This window comes from Lathamus discolor, chromosome Z, assembly GCF_037157495.1.
Source record: "Lathamus discolor isolate bLatDis1 chromosome Z, bLatDis1.hap1, whole genome shotgun sequence".
Classification (NCBI taxonomy): Eukaryota; Metazoa; Chordata; class Aves; order Psittaciformes; family Psittacidae; genus Lathamus; species Lathamus discolor.
This window is the reverse complement of record NC_088909.1, coordinates 35,505,239-35,525,731: the sequence shown is the minus strand read 5'-3', so window position 1 is coordinate 35,525,731 and position 20,493 is coordinate 35,505,239. Positions and strand designations below refer to the sequence as shown.

At 44.4% G+C, this 20,493-nt stretch overlaps 1 protein-coding gene across 1 annotated transcript in view; it reads left to right on the top strand.

Annotated features, from left to right (window-relative positions):
- Positions 1–8,983: 8,983 nt before the first annotated feature.
- Positions 8,984–20,493, top strand: part of LOC136005647 (complexin-1) — a 106,288-nt gene continuing 94,778 nt past the window's right edge. The window contains exons 1-2 of the mRNA XM_065663296.1: positions 8,984–9,221; positions 9,981–10,083. Coding sequence (XP_065519368.1) covers positions 10,053–10,083 — 31 coding nt within the window. The 5' untranslated portion in view covers positions 8,984–9,221; positions 9,981–10,052. The remainder of the gene's footprint in view (positions 9,222–9,980; positions 10,084–20,493) is intronic.

The window sequence follows — 20,493 nt, the reverse complement described above, 5'->3', positions numbered from 1 at the left end:
AGTTGTGAGTGCGTAATTAAAATTCTGAGGTGTTATTCTTCTGTGTTTTAGCAGAGCTTCTTAGAGCCATCCCCAGAAATCACTAGGGTGCTTATCAGGTCTGCATTCTTCTACTTTAGTCCAGTTCACCCCTTATTCTCTTAATAGGTTCTACTAAATTCTAGAGCCTTGTCTGACAAATGGCTCATCCCTTGCATTTGTTCCCAATTTGGACCATTTTCTAGCCAGGGATTTATTTTTACCTCCTGCCTGTTGAGCTAGTTCAGCATCCTTATTTAAGATTTTACCTCTCTCAACAGGTCAGAATAATTCTCTCAGTAGCACCAGGGTATCTCCCCAGCTGGGATTGGGCTGAGTGCATATGTTAGAAAATAATTGAGTACATTTCTCAGCATCCTTCTTCAGTCTCGGCATTTTACTTCCCCGTAGAGCCAAATCACCAGATCCATCAGACTCAGAGACTTTCTCCTTCAGACCTTATGTGAATAACTTTCTCCCAAATCAACATGCAGAGAAAATTAAGCCAGAAGATGAGCTTGAAGAAACTAGCTATGTTTTTTTTTTTCCCCTATGCTTCAGCTTATCCAGCTTATCTACAGACAATTTCTGAGGAGGTACAGACAGCCTATGGATAAATTCATAGTAGGGCATGCAAAATGGTCATAAGAACAGACCTAGAAATACTGTGGAAATAGTCCTGTACAGTAGTATTTCCTGGAGAAAGGGGGCCCTATAACTCTAACTCGTACCTGTTTTTTAATTTTCCTCCCTCACTAGGCCTGTAGAGATCTATTAAAAGTCAGGTAAGGATGTGACAGTAAAATCGTGCATTGGGAAGTACAGAAGACTTGGTCTGTGATCAAAATGCAGAAAGAGCACTGCACTTTTCAGCACAGTTGACTGATGTCCCACTCTACTCCATTATAATGTCTCTGAGATCTCCTTTGGGTTCACTGGCATCAACTGATTTTGCCCAATGATTTCCAGTATTCCATCACTGATGCCTGTCAATGTTTTTCGCTTCCAAAAGTGTAGGATGCCTATCAGGATCACAGGGGCAGAGAGCCTGCAGTCTTCAGGGTGTGCTATGAGGTCTGATGTCAGGAGCTAGGTTACCTCATGTAATATAATTTGACAGCTAAAAATCTAAACAATGTGACAGGATCTTATAGTACTCTGTCAAGATTTACCCTGTATACTTGTATACCCTACACACAATTACTCATCATCATAGAAGACTTATTCTCCATGAAATCTCGTGAAGTCTTTCTTCCCCTGAAGACTGCCTTACTGTCATTGGGGTGTCTATACATTCATAGTTTGATCTGTGGAGAAGCGAAGGAATTAAATACCCAGCAAGGTAAAAAGAATATGCCTATTAGCTGTGGATTTCCCAACCTACTCACTTTGTAAGATGCTGATAGTACAGAAAATAATTATTTTTATCCTTTTGACTAGAAAAATTCTGAGCTTCTATAAATATGAAGCTAACTAAGAGGAAACTAGTTCTGATCTGCAAATTAAACCCATCCCACTGCTAGCTAACTTAGCAAATATGGACTTTCTCAGCATCCTGCTATGCATGGTCCCAGAAAGTGTGATCAGCTTCTTAGGGACCAGTGGTCTTCCCTGGGTATTTGTACACTTCTGATTTGGCAGCAAGACACATCTAGCCACATCAGTTGTGCTAGACAATAAATTAACATGATTTAATCTAAAGAAGAGTTCTCTTGGGACATAAGCTAAAATCCAGTGGCTAGCCCTGGTCTGGCCACTAGGCAGTGGAATCACACTTGTTCCTCGAGGTCTGTCTACATGAAGAAGAATCCATCCATGCATGATCAGTATTTTGGTATCTGCTGTGTATAAACAAACTCCCAAGGGGATCCTATGGGACTGCCACCTTGTCTAGAGCTGTGACATTGTATATCTCACTTATTGCTTGGAACTGAAAAGGAAGTTGCAGAGAAACCTGGCCTTGTGCTTGTAGGCCTGCCTTTGCTATTGCTCCTGCCGCCGTCACTAAGGTGAGTTAGAATAGATTTTCCTCTGGAAGCATGATTCTCATGGGTCAAACTTCCTTTCATGACCTCCTTCAGCAGCTGCCACAGCCTTCTTCCATTTCACTTCGCTGATGAACTTTATGTATCCATATTTGTGTTATCATACAATGTTAATACTAGAGCTCTTGATTCACATTAGGAGTAAGAATTCACTCTACATTCATTTTTGGAAACTTGTGTTCAAATACTGCTCCTGCAGAAAGCTGATGCCTTTCTTGTTTTACTTACCTTCGTTCTCTGTGTATTGAGAATGGCTTCATGGCCCAGCAGTGAAAAGAATGCATGTTCAATGAATTTTCAGTAAATGAGTGGGACAATTTGAAATCCGTGTGGTAACAAGCAGCAGACTTCTAAAGCCTATCACAGTACAGTTTCTAGTTTCTGTTTAATTTTCTAGTGTCAATGCAGTGTCATATCACATGGAGCAGAAGGCAAACCTCAGATAACACAAGTGTGCAGACATTCATTTGAATTTGGTTTATAAAGTGATTGTGTCACAGAGGTAGCTCCAAGGTAAAACTGGAATGCAGAAAAAATGGGTCAGTTGAGACCCCCAACATTTCAGAATGAAGGGGGAAACAAAATCGACATACTAGCAAGCTAGTATAATGTGAGTTATATTTTTGGAGAAGAGAAGGCTGAGTAGAAACCTCTTATCAGCCTTCTGGTCTCTAAAGGAGGCCTACAAGGATGCTGGAAAGCGACTCTTCATCAGTGACTGTAGCAACAGGACAAGTGGTAATGGGTTCAAACTTAAACAGGGGAAATTCAGGTTAGATATAAGGAAGAAATTATTTTCTGTGAGGGAACAGGTTTTCTTCCTGAAAATGCGGGTTATATTTCCCCTTTTCCAATCATCAGGATCTTCACCTGACTGCCATGATTAATTTGTAGAGGAAGCCCCAGCAGGGAATTCACCACCATTCCCAGCCAACCTGGAAACCTGGATGAGAAACAGCACGATTAGAATAAGAAAACAAAATTTTCTGTGAGCTTGCTTAAGCTTGCTTCAAGCATGCATTTCTCAGTCGTGTGTGGGCCAAGCATGAATGGAACACCAACCAGGCCTCCTCGACTCAAGCTCCCCCTGCCCTGCCCCTGCATGGTAGTTAGTTCCAGAAACTTGCGGAAATGATCCTTGCTCTGCTAAGCTGTAACTGGCGCAGTGATGGGGAGCTTGCAGAGAGGCATTCATCTTTACTTGCTTGAATAATTATCTGCTTTGCTTGATGTGCATCAGCTGGCTTTGTGAATTTGATAAATGTTATCATTTGAAGATTAGATTTTACAAAAGAGGATTAGATGAGAAATAGCGTGTAACTAATTAGTGGCAAGCAATGTGAAATTAAAAGGCAGGCAAGCATATGGAGCAATGCTTGTATTTCACCCAGATTGAGGCACATTACTGATTAAACATTTAGGTTATTGAATCCTGAAATGCTTTGACTCTCAACAGAGGACATACTTCTCTTTCTACCTGCATCTCCTGAAGATTCAATAAACACAGTGATTTTTTTCATTTCATCTGTAACTGATTTTAGCAAAAAAACATCATACAGGAAGACCTTGTGTAAGAGTTAAATCATGTTTCCAAATCACATCATTTGTATTCAGGGAAACTCATCATTTGAGTTGTTCCAGCCTAGATGAATTAATTTGGATTCGACAAAGCACTTACACATGTGCACTAATGGAAGTACCTGCTTAAGTTCAGTTATTTCAGTGTAGCTTAAGAGATGCTTTAAGTAAAATTCCTTCTCTTGTGGTTTAGCTTCAATTGGAATCTGTGCTTTGGCCATTCTTGTCTAATATTCAACTCATTCAGATTTAAGAACTGTTTTATGACTACTGAAGTGTCGCTTCTGCTGGCCAGTAATAAGCCATCCATTTTGTGACTATTTAATAGGGTCATAGCTGATGTGTTCCATGGACACTAACATTGTATAGCATAGGTAACCTTTTTGTTTTTTGGTAAGGGATTCACTTGCATGCACTGGACATGAGGCAGATGTGGAAATGGAAAGAATAAAAGGCTATCTTTTTTTTTTTTTTTTTTTTGCCTACTTTAGCTATAAAATTTATTACATGATCAGAGTAAGTCCCTGGAGGTCTGATTTACTAGTTGCTATAACCCAAGAAGACAGTGGGATTATGTTATAGGCCTAATAGATATGGTGTAAGAAATATGCTCTTAAGAGAAGAATTGAGGACAGACGCAATATTTTAGCTCCACTTGCATTGATTTGTGCACATGTGGATGCTTTCAGACAAAGGTGAAGGGGGAAAAGGAATGGTAGTGGATGTCCTTGCATACTCTTAGAGAGAAGCTTGATGAAAGAACAGTGTGTTGTGTAAAGCTGTGGTTGTGTAGATAGGTTTCCTCATTGTATGGTTGACCTTTCTTTGGCTGCAAAACCTGAAGGAATAGACTCTCCTACACTGCTGCCTGCATGCAGCCTTGTTCCCACAATGGCTGTGGAGCTGTCAGTTGACTGACACTGATTGGACCAGTGCAAGAAATGCCATGCTAGTAAAAACATGGAATGAGTTTATTGGACATATTTATTTATTTATATGACATTACAAGTTACTTTTTTACAGTGCCACTAAGGGAAAGAGTACTCATTCTAAGGAGAAATTTATGTCTGTATTTTCTGGATTACACAGACTTGCTATTTCCAGGTACTGCTATTTCCCTCATCCTGATTCAGCAAGTACTTTCTACCTAAAATATTACTTCATCTTATGTTTAGATTTCTTAACAAAGTGAGGCGGTAGAGAGCAAGTTCAGACTGAAATAGGAAGGTATGAACTGTTGGTTTGTGTCTAAGTATTATGGTCTCTTTAGAGACATCTGAGTGTAAACAGCATAATACTGTAACAGCTTAATTTACCAGCACCATATGACATACCTAGGAGTAATTGCTCTACAAGTGCCTGAAGTATCTAAAGAGATATGCACACATTCACTTCATGCCTAATGAAAAATTAAAAATAATAAACAATTAGATTTGTTGTTGTGAATGGGAAATCATGCCTACTGATGAGTTCAGGACCCAGGGCTACTCTTTTTACACGGGAAAAGAGCTACAGGACACAGTAGTATACTCCTCATACTCATACACAGCTGAGTATGCTGTTTCCCTCTGCTCCTTTTCTTTGCTCACAAATAAAGAAGATATAATATGCATGCCTGTTTCTGCATGTCATGGAGACAGGGTGATCAACAAGTATTTGCTTTAGGTTTTAAAAGAGGAGACAGCTAAAATTTGTTCATTTGTGTGATACCTGCAGCAAGTGCTCACCTTGAAAGGCCATCTTCAAGAAATCTGAAGTGGCTTTTTCTTCAGATCTAGCAGAAATGGTTTAAAAATCCTTTCACAGTTTTGACAAATGGGAAACATGCACTTCTTTAAGGGAATTTGTATGTATTTTTTTTATTTTGTTGGAAAATAAAGAGCTTACTTCAGGACTGATGTAAGCTGAGTAGAATAGCAAGAAACAAAACAATACTTCTGAAGAGACGAAATGTCTAGGATTCTGAAATGTTTTAAAAGCCGGAAATGACAGCTGAAGAGCAAACAAAAACATTAAGTAAGTTTGTGCTGAGTGAACTAAACCACTGGGGGAACTGAAACTGCTGTCCACAAACTACCGTTAGCAAGTGTCTGATTCCTCTGTCTCAGTAGCTGGTTTGACAAGAAGTTAATCATCTTATTCAAGGCCAGGCTGGACAGAGCCTTCGGTGACATGGTCTACTGTGAGGCACCCCTGCCCATCACAGGGGGATTGGAACTGGATGACCTTAAGGTTCTTTCCAAGCCTAACCATTCTATGATTTTATGATCCTATCTTGCTGCTGACCAGGTCCTGCCTGCAGCACACTGAACAGTGCTGCAGGTACATCAGTGAGAGTTGATACTAAGGTGGGAAAAAAATTACCAAAACCTCCCCAAAACAGCTAAAAAGAAACAAAGTAGGTTCATTCTGGGCAGCTGCTGAAGTATTTTCTATAACCTTCATACTTTCTTATTAGTAACATTTTTAAATGGCAACTTGGCATTGATTTCAGTTTAGCAAACACCATATGGAATTGAATAATCAAACATTGCATTTAAAGATGCTGAAATAAAACATCTTGACTCATGTAATATTTTTTTTTCTTCATTTCCTGGAAACAGACTCTTTTCCTTCTTTTTGGAGAATTGAATATTCATTTTTTTCAATGAAAAGTATGACCAAAGCTGATTATTGGCTTACACCACTTTTTTACACAGACATCCGTAAATGCACAGACACCCAGCTGATGGCCAAGGAGTCTGAGTTCCATAGACAAAGCTCCATGGAGATCTTCCTCTGCTTGGTGATCCTGTGCCTTGTTCGCCTTGAAGAAGAGGGAGCTGCGAAGTAGCTGGTGTTGTGGTCATGTTTCACAGATTCATGTGTCTTGATTTTCTGTGGCAGCTGCATAATCTGGAAAAAATGGAAGCAGTTTTCGGACAAAAGCATGGGCACATGACCTTTGAAGTGTCACCTGGTTCTGGGGACAATCCAGCAGCAATAAACAGGTCAATGAGAAGCTCAAAGACCTCTCAGGGCCTTCTGCTTGATATGCTTATTGTTTTGCATGGCTTTGAAGGCCCCTGTGGGTGACACCACTTTATTCTCTGCACACAGGGGAGGACATTTGCTGTTGCAAAACTTGCCATGAGCCTATAGACAGGAAAGATGCCGTTTCTCAGTAGCCCTACTTGTCTGTGCTGACCCTTGGTTGCTACAGGAGTTTTTTGGTGTAGTATGCTCTGGCAGGGAAAAACCAAGTTTAGGCAATTAGGTGTTTTAACTATTATCCGCCACTTCTCTGATCCTTTTGTTTGAGAGAATTTGAATTGTTCATTCTCAGACTCCAGAATATAAGAGGAAGTTGTGTACGAGGAGGTTAAATAATGTGTGGTGAGCATGCTGTCTTCTTTTCCAAGAGTATCCACATGATGAGGGAAGAATGTGAGGTGATATATGACAGACCCAAACTATAAGCCCCACCCAGAATTATATGGGAACATGGGGGGGGGGGGGGGGGGAAGGGGGGAGGCAGGCAACACAGACTTAAAAATGCTGTGTTAATTGCACAGGAATGTGGGCACACAACTCCACCAGGCTCCCAGGTTTATTTCTTGGGCATAGCCATCTACAGTGACACACTGCTAACAGTGTGTATGGGAAAGAGAACATCAAAAAGATATGCCCTTTGGACTGGAAATGTAGGGGGTGAGGTAGGGCTTAAAAAAATCAGGTTCCCTACCCCCTCTTGGTGAATAAAGTGTAGAATAGAGTATAGAGTAGATGAGATAGAGGTAGAGATAGAATAGAGAGATAGAGAGATACAGAGATAGAGATAGAGATAATAGAGACAGGATAGAGATAGAGAGAAAGATAGAGAGACAGAGAGATAGCGATAGAGATATAGAGACAGGGCAGGGCAGGGCAGGACATGGCAGAACAGGACACGACAGGATAGGGTAGGGTAGGGTAGGGTAGGATAGGATAGCATAGGATAGGGTAGGGTAGGATAGGGTAGGGTAGGGTAGGATAGGGTAGGGGAGGGTAAGGTAGGGTAGGGTAGGGTAGGGTAGGGTAGGGTAGGATAGGATAGAACAGAACAGAATAAATAAAAAGAATAGAAGAATGAAGAATGTAGAATAGAATATAAGGATTATAAAATGTAAAGTACAATAGTTCAGTTGGAAGGGACCTCCAGTGATCACCTAGTCCAACTGCCTGGCCAATTCAGGGCTGACTAAAAGTTAAAGCGTGTTGTTAAGGGCATTGTCCAAATGCCTCTTCAATACTGACAGGCTTGGGGCAGAGAGGCGGATCCAAGCTGGGGGCGGACATCAATCTGAGCACAGGATCCCTCCCGCATCTTCCCCCGAGAGCTCTGCAGGCTGCAGAGCCCCGGTGCCTGACAGCTCTGTCCCGCGAGGAACAGTTCTGCCGTGTCCCTGGACCCGCACCCCTGCGCCCCGCTGCCCCATTCATTCCCATTCCTGTGGCTTCGGGGACTGCTGTTCCAGCTCTCCCGCTGCCGATAGCAGGGTGGGCAGCAGCAGAAGCCCAGGCCGGCTGTGTAATCGTAAAGGTAGAGGGTATGGCTCTGCTTCGACACGTAGCGCTCGCAGCACACGCAGCCCCTTCCTCACCTTCAGATGCCATCCAGAATTCGGGATGAACCGTGGACGATCTTAAAGGTCTTTTCCAACCTAGTTGATTTTATGACTCAATGTATAGCCGCAGTAAACTGCAGGGAGGGGGACCCGATCACCTCCATTCCCCCCTCCCCCCACCCCCCCGCCCCGCTTTCTTCAGCCTCCTCCTAGGCTGCAAACATCGCTGGGTAGCGAGAGAACTGAGCCGGGCGCGGTGAAATCCAAGCGAAGGGAGAGGGAGGAGGAGGCTCTGCTCCCTTCCCCTCTTCTTCCTTGCCTCTCCAACTCCTTCTAAGACCTTGGGGATTAGAGGGAAGGGGATCTCCGGGAAAGACCCAGAGCAGAGGATGCGGACCCGCTCTCCCACCCTCTCGCTTTTGCAGGAATCCGTATTTGCAGAGATGTCCCTTGGTATACACACACAGTGACTCCCGAGTAGATGCAAGGACGCGATTGCAGAAAGCATCAGCTCGCTCGCAACCTCCCTTCCTTCCCTGCCGGCAAAGAGCGAGAAAAGCTGGGCATTCTGCAAAAACCCGGGATGGGGCTGGGGGTGTGTGTGCATGAGAGAGCACACGCACCCCCCGAAGGGCTGGGGAGCGCCCAGGCAAGGGGCGGGGGAGCCGGGGGCAGGGGGAGGGATGGAGCCCGGCTCCCGCAACGAGGGGAGGAGGAAGGAAGGATCGTGTTGGTGGGATGGTCCGGAAGTCCTGTGATAAAAAGAGGGGCGCGGGGGGAAAAGTAGGGAGCAGCTCTGGACTCCTTTGCGCTCTCTTCTCCTCATCCCCGAACACGCAACTTCCCCGGCACTTCCCTTGAGCGCACGGGAGCCGGTAGGACCGGAGCGGAGCTGCCGCAGGGACCTGACATCGGCCCGGCCCGCCTCATCTCAGCTCATCCCAGCTCAGGAAAGCTCATCCCAGCTCACCACATCGCTCGCCCGCCGAGCGAGGTACCGGCTCCGGGGCGGGATGGACCGTGCGGTGCTGTACCGTACAATGTTGTGCCTTGCCGGTGTGCGGAGCGGCAGCGGGCATGCAGGGATGGGGAAGCCCTTCTTATCGTCGTCCCCGGCGCTGGCGGGCCCCGTGGTGCCTGTGCCGGGCGGGGGAGCAGCCGCCGAAGCGAGCGCACCGCTCCCAGCCTTGTCAACCTTGAGCCGTCCCGGGTGTTCCCGAGGAGGTGAAGCCCTCGCTGGCGTTGAGCCGGGGAGAGGGTTCTGAGGGATCAAGGTGCGGGATCCTTCCCCGCATCCATTATCTCTATCCCTCCTCCCCCACCGGCACTCGCGGATGCTTCACCTTCAAACGCCCCCTCGGTGGTCCTCCGTGGAGCTGCGGCTCCCGAGATGGACCTCGGTAAACCGAGAAGGCGACAAGCAGGAGGGGAAAACGAGGAAGTTCAGAGGTTTAACGCCTTCCTTCCCGCCTGCAGGAGAGAAGCCCTGAGGAGCATCACACGGCTCCTCCAGGATCACTCCCGTGTTCCCTTCCCTCCTCCTCCTCCCTCTTCCCTGCTCATCAGCATCCAGCTTTGCTCCCCCTGTGCCTTGTCCCGCAAACCCAAGGTCTGCAGGTACGGCAGGTTGGAAACTTGCCTGCACCCAGACAAGGGGAGAAAAGTGAGACTGAGAAGAAACTGAGAAAGACCAGGCATCAGAGTTTTCTCCTTCTCGAGAAACCATTCCTCTTACAGTTGTGCCTCTCTGCAGGGTGCCCTTCAAGGACTCCTGATCCCTGTGCATCTGAGGTGTGAAGGTGGGCAGCACCGCTAAGCCATTGTCATGGACTTCGTCATGAAACAAGCTCTAGGAGGTAAGTGCAGTTGGCACAAGAGGGGCCTCCCATCCTTCCATCCCCTTCCCTTTGCATCGTGGCAAGAGAGGGTCCCTGTGAGTCTCTGTAAGGGTCTGCAGCTGGAAGAGCTGTCTTGAAACACATGCTTCTCACGGATTCGTGATCCCACAGCCAAGTGTCTGAAGGCTCTGGGCATGAGAGGGCAGCAACAAGCAGACAACAAAGTGTCAGGGGAGAGATCACCACAAGGTGTGCAGGGCCTGGGTCATGCCCCATCTGACACTTCACTTGCTCCATAGTGCACAGGTCTTGCCTTGCTTCATGTCATACTGATGAGATGGGAATTATAAAGGCTGCAGAAAGTTTTAGCTAGGGTAAACCCAAAGAAAGGGTAGCATTCTGTGTATGCGCATGCACCTCCTTTTCACCCTCTCCCCCCAGACCTTGACCAAAAAACAGTGCAGAAATGTTTGTACATGGCGTTTAGAGATTTATTTTTAATAAGACAATCACTGCAATAAGCAGTGATTAAATACTAATAAAATATCCCCCACATATGCACCATACATGGATTCTGGGCTAACCCCAAATACATTTTTGACATATTTCCCTCCATGTGTGATTAACTGTTTTGACATAATGGTGGGAAATAGAAAAGGCAATGGTGTATGTGTATGGGGAAACTGAAAACAATGCAGAAGTATTTGGGGATGAGATTGTTTTGTTCTGCCACAGTTAACATTGCCTTTCTGTGCTGCTTGGCCTGAACATGCAGTCCAAGCAAGGCTGTCACTGCGATCATGATGCTGAAGGATGGCTGCTGTTGGGAACTGGAATAGTTGGCCTCAGAGGAAGTCACTGAGGTTGATCTGATCATTCCTTTCTTGTACTGTACCTCATGTGTGAATTTTTCATTGATTTTCATTGATTTTCCTTTGGAGAAACTGTAGAGTCATGGGACTGTGAGAGTACTTTGTGCATAGTGTTACTCTACGGATGTCATATGCAGCTTCAGCATTTACTGCAGGGCTCTCTCCCATGGCATGGGAGCAAGATTTTGATCCTTGAAAGCAAATGAACTGTTTGAGGCTTTTTTTGTTTTGTTTTGTTTTGTTTTGTTTTTTTTTTGCTGTTGTTGTTTTTATCACCAAGAGAGCAATGTTCTCACAGTTAAGACTAGAACAAGCAACCCAAGTTTTATCTGGGGTATTTTGAATGGGAAGGTTCTACTGGAGAAGAAAAGGTCTAATTTGATTGTACAAAATAGCTAGATATGGAGGTATCTATGTGAGAAGACAGCAGTTTGCATGGTAGCAGTGTTACATTTCATTACTCTCCAGGACCTGTTTTGAAGGAGAAATAGTTTTGGGAAGAGTAGATTTTGCACTGTTTACTACTGCTTGCACAGAAATGACCACCTGTACCTACAAACTGGAGATACAGCCACTGCAGCTGGAGATCTGTGAATCCACCAGGTGAAATAACTGCTTAGAGCCTGCAGTTAAAGGCAGGGGAGAATGGCTGCAGCAGAGCAGTAATGGCTGAGGTGCATGCCTTTTTGTGCAGCTTAATTTCTAACCTGAGCTGGAAGCAGTGCCTGCCCATGCTTAACATCCACCCTGGGCAGACATTCATTCTAACATAATGTTGCATGCCAGAGTCAGGATTGGCATCATAAAAGGAGTTGCTGAGAAGGCAAAGTCTGAGTTCCTGATATCTGTTAAGATGCTGTCCAGGGCACCAGCTCTTCTGCCAGGCGACTTAATGTGTCCGGAACTTGCCCACGTAATAAATGAGAAGTCTCTGCAGAGTGGTAAAATCCAGGAAATGCTCATTCATTAAGCAGAGACCTGTTTTTAAATTAGAAATAGTTTCTAAGAGGAAAAATAACATCTCCCAGGGCAAACAGACCATGGAAAGCAAAGCTAGTTTTGGATCCTTGTTTCCCACTGGAGCTAAAGCCCAAGCTGATGCAGTCTGGCTGCACTGGCACAGTAAGATAAGGACTAAAGGTTGCAGTTTCCTCAATTATGGGGCCAGAACCCTTTTGTTTGCTGGTTCTGACATCCACGGGGAGATGCTCAAACTGAGCAAAGCACCAAACCTCTGGTGGGTAACAGGCTTGCTTTGGCTAGGATACATGGTGTGATCTGCTAGTGGGCTTTTTCATTATTCACACTTCCAGCAAGATCTTCCTGTGGATTTTGTGGCTTTTTGACTTCAGTTTCATTTGGCTTTTCCCAGAACATCTCCAAATTCATTTTGCTGCCTGCTTGAGATTTTTTGAATGGTGTGAAAGTTCTTACCCAATTCTCAGAATCTCTTCTGGCTACCCTGGAAGAAACAAAAAATACTGCAATTTTGTCAGTGAGGTCCAGTTTACAGAGAATCAGACTTGCTACAGATATCATTTGGAGATCACCTTCAGCTATGATAGCTTAACCCTTGCACTACGTCAGCCACGACAAAAGCCAATGAGCTTCCTTGTATAATCATTATGGTCATGACATTTGCTCTTCCCAGCATCCAGCACCAAAGTGGGGCCTAGATCAGAGCTTATGGTAGCTCAGAGCCTGTATCTGAGAACTGCTTGCAGGTTGGGTGTTTTTCTGCTTTCCTGCTGGACAAGGCTGTACAGGGCTCTGAAGTATATGTGGACTTTGGGACCAGATTTTGCCATAATAGAGTGGCTAGACTATGTACTGGGAGGAAAACTTCATTGCTTTCCCACCTCCTCACTCATTAGTAGAACATTTCTGTGGGAGTTCTCCTGTTGTCTTTGAAGCTATCCTGGAGGACGTTGTCCTGTGCCATTAGAGACAAGGGAATCAGGTTTGGTTTTCGTTGGAGTTTTGCCAGTCAGAGAAGAAGAAGTCAGTGTGTCTTGGAAGGTAAGTGGGCTACGTTAGGAAGCAAAGATATGCAGTTATGTCATGTAGAGTCGCTTGGCTTGGAAGTCTGTGTGACTGGAAAATTTGCATTTTTTGAAATCGGTTTTGCAGGTTACTGTGTTGTGAAAGAAGAATGTGTCCTTGCCCTGACTTGTTAAAGGGCATCTGTTTCTGTGCAGTGGAAGGCCATACTCCGCTATACTGCTGCACTGGGATTTTGCTGCTCATACTGGCAGCAGAATCTGCATGGCAATTGGCCATTTCAAATGTGTCTTTGCAAATCCCTGTCCCCTTCAAGGCAAAATCCTTGTCCCTATCATTAGCAGTGGAGACTGGTTGAGGAAAAGCTGTGCAAAATATGAGCTCATTTGGCCGATTTGCTTCCGTGGCTTGTTTTGTGCTCCTTAGACATTTCAACACCCTGTTTGAAAGTCACCTCATTTATTGTCTGACAATGTCAGAAGCTACAGAGATACAATGCAGTCATGACGGTTATTAGCTGTGTAGGACAGCAAGAAGAAAGTAGCAAGAAGAAACCCAGAGGCTTTCAATTGTGACTTCTTACGCAAAAGTAAAAGGGACAGCAAAGGGGTATTTTGTAACTGATCCTGTCACACCAGCAGACACTGACATAGGTATGCAGCAAGGGTGATCAGTCACTTTACTGTTCCTGTGACAGTTCACTAAATGAAGACAACCAGAGTGATTTAATGATTGTGTTTTACATTAGGATTGCTCTTTACCAAGCCAGAGCAGACCTCTGCAGCACTCTCATAATGACCAAGGTGTCTAACTTTGCAGGAAAAAACTGGTAGTGGAGGACCTGGAGGAATTCAGCCATAGTGTTTTTCACTGGGAATTGTTTATTTCTTTATAGATTTTTGTGAAAACAAAGGTTGTGTTAACAGCTGTGTTATACTCCTGTCATACTGCACTGTCTCAGTTCTTCTGTCACTGGTGGCTTGGACAAATAGGTAAAAGGGACCAAAGTAGAAGACAGTAAAGTTCATGAAGATCTGGTAGCTGTCATCCTATAACTGGGAGACTTGGGGGACAAGGGTCTCTAGTCATTTTGAAATGGAAAAAGAGGAAAGCCTATGGGGAGGTGAGTAGGATTTGTCTGAGGTGGGATCATGATGTGGTTGAAGAGAGAGAGAGATTTCTTAGGGCAGAATCTAGCACTGTGCATACCATTCTGTGAAGATATGGATATACAGAACACACAATAGCTCTAACTCTATTCTATGATGCTGTGCAGGGGCCTTTTAATGTGCTCCTTTTATTGGCATGGATAGGAGACGTGTCTTGCTGGGATGTCTGCATTAATTAGTGACTTTTCCTAATGTTAGCCTGTGGATAAATCATGTAACTCATTTCATATACAATAATGCAGATGAATGGTACTTTCTACGTTTCGTGTTCATACTACCTGTACTCCTTGAACTCTTTGTGCAATGCAAGCTCCATCAGGAGGGAGGCTTCATTTGAGTTTGTGGGTAGATAGTCACTGGTCTATATTGCAGGTATAAGTTTCTGTTTTATTGGCTGCAGCTTCGAGTGAAGACTACAGCTTAGCATTCACTTTTTTATCTGTCAGGATTCAGTGACTTGGTTTGGTTCATAATAATTGTTAAAATACTGCAGGCAGAAGACAAATGCAAAACTATACTGCCATCTGGAAGATGTCAGCAAGGGGGGACTGCCTACTTCATGTTGCTTACTGGCAGCTTTGATTCAGCTAGGCATACCACAAAATACAGTCCAAAGAGAGCCTAAAGTGCCCTTGTTCCCTAAGATAGGCAGGGATCTAAACCTTCCTGAAGATGATTGGGTTGAAGTCACGGTTCATAAGCTCTGAAAAAACAGCCCCTGTGCTAAGCTTATGTTAATGAATGTGTGACTATGTGTGAATGCCAGCTAAGCCTGAATGGAAGCTGTACTAGTGTTTGACAACACCTTAGCAGTGGGCTTCTCTGTGGTTTGTGAAGTGTATATTTTGCTGCTACATTTGCCTTACTTTAGTTGCTTGTGATGTCAGGATGAAGTCCTTGATTTTCGCTAGAGAAGTCAGTGAGATTGAGTGCAGTCAGAGGCAATATAGACGTGCCTAGGATGGAATAGACAGTGAAACAAACAGAGTGGTTTCTTTCTTCTCCTCTTCCAACTCATCCTCTTGTTTCTCACATGTGCAGTTCTCTGCTGAGCCTCTTTCCTGTTCTGGGACCTCATGCACCACATAGATCATGTGCCGCTGCTGATGTTAATGTATGAAGTTCTGGAGCAGGACTGAAACTGTAATGCAGAATGGCAAATTATAGTGCCAACATGTAGTGATGGTGTTTACTTCTGGCGTCTCTATTGCCTATAATCCTTGAAACCTGTGATACATGAGGTCTTCCTTTTTGCAGTCAGGTACACATAGACTGAAGAAGCAGAGATGAGACAGGAGTTCTCCAGCCCATTCTCTAAGTGGTAAATGTGGGGGGCCCATCTACTTTTGTTCTCAGATAACTTCTGCCTGCATTGCATGCAGCTCTAGGCCCCACGATGTAGGCATGATGTTAAGGTATTTGACTGGGTCCAGGGAGGGCAACAAAACTGGTGAAAGGGCTGGAGAGCATATCCTGTGAGGAGCAGCTGAGGACTCATAGTCCGGAGGATGCTATGAGGATGCTTCAAGGGCTGGAGCACCTCTGCTGTGGAGACAGGCTGAGAGCCTGGAGAAGAGAAGGCTCTGGGGAGACTTTGGAGCAGCTTCCAGTGCCTAAAGGGGTCAGAAAAAAATCTGCAGAGGGGCTTTTGACAAGTGCCTGTAGGGACAGGACAAGGGGAATGGCTTTAACCTGACAGAGGGCAGACTGAGATGAGCTCTTAGGCAGAAGTTCTTCCCTGTGAGGTTGGTGAGGCCCTGGCACAGGGTGCCCAGAGAAACTGTGGCTGCCCCATCCTTGACAATGTTCAAGGCCAGGCTGGATGGGGCTTGGAGCAACCTGGTCTAGTGGAAGGTGTCCTTGCCTGTGGCAGGGGGTGGGAGTGGATGAGCTTTAAGGTCCCTTCCAACCCAAACCACTCTGTGATTCTGTGAGTCTCTGATTTTATGATTCTGTGACTATAGGTTTGTCTAGTTTGGAGAAAAGCGGGCTGGGAGGTGTCCCTGTTGCTCTCTAAAGCTGCCTGAGGAGGTGAAGTAGAGGCTGAGGATTTCATCCCTTCTTCCCAGTGACAGGATATGTGGAAATGGTTTAAAGCTACATCACAGGAGGTTCAGATTTGATGTTACAAAATATTTCTTTATTGGAATGGTGGTCAAACACTAGAGACACTGAAACAGGTTGCCTAGGGCAATTGTGGATGCCCCATCCCTACAAATGTCTGTGGGAGGTGGTGAACGCTTCAAGCCTGTCAGTGTTGAAGAAGGATTTGGACAATGCCCTTCATGACATGCTTTAACTTTTGGTCATCTCTAAAGAAGTCAGCTGGACTAGATGACAATTTAAGGTCTCTTCCACTATGTTATGTGGAATATATTGTATTATATATACATCACACATATCTATGAACTGTATTATCTTAGACTATTCAGTTCTAAAGTGAATAAGAGTATAAGATGAATTCTGCAGCCCTGGTTTCTAGTATGGTTGTGCTGTTGATCTAATATCTTCTGGGTCTTCTTTTCTTCAATGCTTTGAGTGTATGTATTTTAACAACATTATGAAGATGTAGTGTTGATATCTGATAGATACATTTTTCACAAGGAATGTTTTTGTAAGCCTTTTTCTTCCTAATGTATATTGCTGGAAAACAGATTTTCTTTAAGATATTGGATTGAGTATAATCATGATGTCTGTGGCAGAGGAAAGGATAGAAAGCAAAATCGCATGTAGGTGACTCAGTGCTTCCAGAAAAACAAAACATAGATGCACTTAGCTGTTAAAGGCTGATTAATCTATACCAGCCTTAGGTCTTCCCTGTTAATTTATTTGATGGCAGATCCTCCAATAGCAATCCGTAGGGCTTAGTTATTCAGGGATTCCCACTGACACCAAAGAGAAAGATGTCTTTCAAGGAAGCAAGTCACCAACTGTGGAGATGATACTGATGAAACAGCTACAGTGATGCTCGTTATGATTTATTCCATCTAGGATCCAACTCAGAAGGAGGAAAACTGCCCAGGTCCTTTCTTCCTGTACCTTTCTTGGGAAACTTTCCTTTTATTTTTGCTTGCCTCCATTGGGCCTGTTGCTGTTATACAGATGCTCTCACTTGTGTATGCTGGGAACTTACTTATGCTTGTCTTATTTGTAAGCAGGCACTGAGATCAGAGTGTGATTATTTAGTATTCCTGGATGAAATGAGCAACCTTCAGCCTGCTGATAGTAGAGATATGCCACAAAGAGCTTAACTAAGATTTCTCCTGCTGAGCATCTGCTTGACAAGAGCCTGCGTGGAGTGCAGTTACAAGGATAAGCAGGAAATTTTCTCTCTCAGAGAGGGGAGAAAGGGAGAAGAAAGGAAATTTCATATGCACTATGATGTATTATGGAGTTTATCTAGTATTTCTTCATGGAGGAACAAAAGATGCTTCTCTTTGATTCTCTGTCCATTTCAAAGGAAGTTCTGACACTTTTCATTTTAACATCTGTTGCTGTACAGCTGAATCTTTCTGGCTTTTCTCTTTCTGCGTCTTCCCTGGTTGAAGCTGATTCTCTTGGGGGCAGAGAAAAATGGCGGTTTCTTGCCCAGATGTATACTTTTGGCACAGAGTTTGTCAGTGCTGAATTTTTGGCCTGCTTTGCATTGGTAAACCCTATCTGCAGCCTCAGATTTGGAGCTAGTCAGGAGTCTAGTACATGACGCATTATAGTTATTCAGACCTTTCTGGCAAAATGGGACTCTGAAAATACAAGCTACTGGTTTGCCTTTGTGTTGGTCCTTGGGGAGATAGAAGTTCAGACTGTTGTTAGGCTGTTAGTTGTGGAGGCCTATTCACTTGCTTGTGTGCTGGCAAAGAGACAGCCATTAGAGAAGGCTGTTGTATATGAATGCTGATGTACATGGCAGGGCATTGTGCTTTGATTAGAAGTGAAAATAAGATGATGAAATCAAATCCATGAGGCTACATGGGTTAGAAATCTTGCTGTGTGAAGTTGAAAGTGTATTGGCTGTTTATATTTGTTAGCACTGCAGTAATACAGGGCCCTAAAAGGGCTAACTAATCACTGCAAGTGCTGAAGGGAAGACAGGCACCCTGTTCTGATGGAAGACAAGAATCTTTCTTTCATTCTGAAGCAACCCAAAGGCCAACAGCATAGAGTTCAATTCTAGCAGTAAGATGTTTGCATGGGAAATTGCAGTAAGATATCCATGGCAGCTGCATGGAGATGAAAAGCTCTCCAGCAGTTTTTGAAGGTCACCAAATTGTTGTGTAGGCCTGGAAAAGGAATGGCAGTAAGGACGAAAGGCTGGAAGAAAGAGAGGGACAGATCTTCAGTGTGTTGGCACTGGCTTGCCTCCTGTCAGAGGGCTGTATGGAATGCTTTTCAGTTTGAGCATCATGGTCCCATCTTAGAACATTATATGATAATGCTCAGAGAGGAAAGAGAGGGAGTAGAGGCTGGTGATGAGACTCAGAGATAGATGCAGGTTCTAGTGTTCTCAATAATGGGAATCCACCATTTCTCAGGCTCCTGGAGAGGTGAAATGGTTCATAAAGTGGTGACGATGGGGCATGAGTCTCTCAAAGCTGCAGAATTTCTACTCCCACTTCCTACAGCTGCAGATGCACCATGCTGAGGCTCTTCCAAGTTCTCTGAATCTCCTCTTTCAGTGGTGGGGCAAGCAGCACCCTGCTTAACCTCGGACACTCCTTTTTAGGAGACAGCAACTCTGCACTGCCTTTGTATACTCATTCCATGTGCTGAAATCAAGTGCTTGCTCAAGGCTCCACAGAACCTTGAACTTTTGCTAAATAATGTATTTGAGAACTATGTGGCTGTCTGACTTTCTCACCTATGGCTTGATAGTGAGAGCTTGGATACAGTCAGTTCTGTTTCTCTCTTTGGTGGGTTCAGGTTGGGGTACATGTCTCAGGATATAGAGCTTTGCCAAGAAGGCTGAGAATTTCCACAAATTACTGAGCAGATAACCGTGTGGTTTGCTAAAGGGTGATCACTGCAATTACAGACATGGCCAAGGTTACTGGTGATCTTATCACTGGTACAAATCACAGTGCATACGAGAAACAAAATACTTCATCAAATTGTGTCTCTCTACTAGGGACAAATTGATAATAACACTGTGCAATTAGAGAATTGATCCCCCCTCCTTCTCCCTCCCTGCAGTTTTAAATGAGCTGATTCCAAATTGGGTAGATGCTGTCACTGCAGAAATGCACTAATGCAAACACTAAATTTAATCTGATGACTTTGATGTGCATCTTTTTTAAAATTTGAATTTGCCATTACCTACAAGAACAAAGCTGCTCAGCAATTACTTGTGTTTTTGCAGCATGATTTGAGTCTTGTGGCTTATTTGCAGTGATACTGACCTTGAATGAATGTCAAATATGCAACATTAACAGGAATGCAGGATTTGAATGTTTGATAATTATCTTCTCTGGGAAATCAGGAAAGAAACAAAGAAACCCAAGCATGGAATTGTGGAGCTGTCTCCTGAGATAATAGGAGGAATAAAAGCGAAGGCACACATCTATTAAAGGAATAAGGATGGCAAAGCCATGTGTGTCAATGTTTAGGTTAGCTGAACTGCCATGTCTCTGTGTCTCTGGATCCACCTCTTCTCTTTTTGCTGGTGAGCACAGGCAAAGTTGACGAGCTGAAAAGAAATTCGAACCTTGTGCTTAAGGTAATTGAGTAGGAGATGGTTGTCCCAGCTGCTGAACCCTGGGTGCGCTTGGAAATGTCACTTAGTCTCTAGGTTAGATTGTGTTTCTCCCAGTCCCCTTCCACAGAAAACAAAGCCGGGCAGAGCCAAATGTGACCTGAAAGAACCTGAACAGTGCCCTTCTCTTAATTGGAAGGGAATAGCTTTTCCTTTTCCTTCAGTCGCTCCTTATTCTGCTTCTTGGTGCTTGGCAGAGCTGAACATGCGTAATTAATGGACTTGAAAGTTTGCCCTTGGCTTGCTATTGGGAGTGAAATTTTTTTGTTTATTCTGCCTCCCTTCCACCCTGCATGAGACTCTTTATCAGGGACTGCAGTGATAGGACTAAGGGTAATGGGTTCAAATTTAAACAGGGGAGATTTAGGTTAAAGAAGCTCTTCCCTGTGAGGGTGGTGAGGCCCTGGCACAGGTTGCCCAGAGAAGCTGTGGCTGCCCCATCCCTGACAATGTTCAAGGCCAGGTTGGACGGGGCTTGGAGCAACCTGGTCTAGTGGAAGGTGTCCTTGCCTGTGGCAGGGGGTGGGAGTGGATGAGCTTTACGGTCCCTTCCAACCCAAACCAATCTGGGATTCTATGATTCTATGTAGTGTGAGACTTTCTGCATGTCCCCTGAAGGGGCAGCAACTGTGGGTGG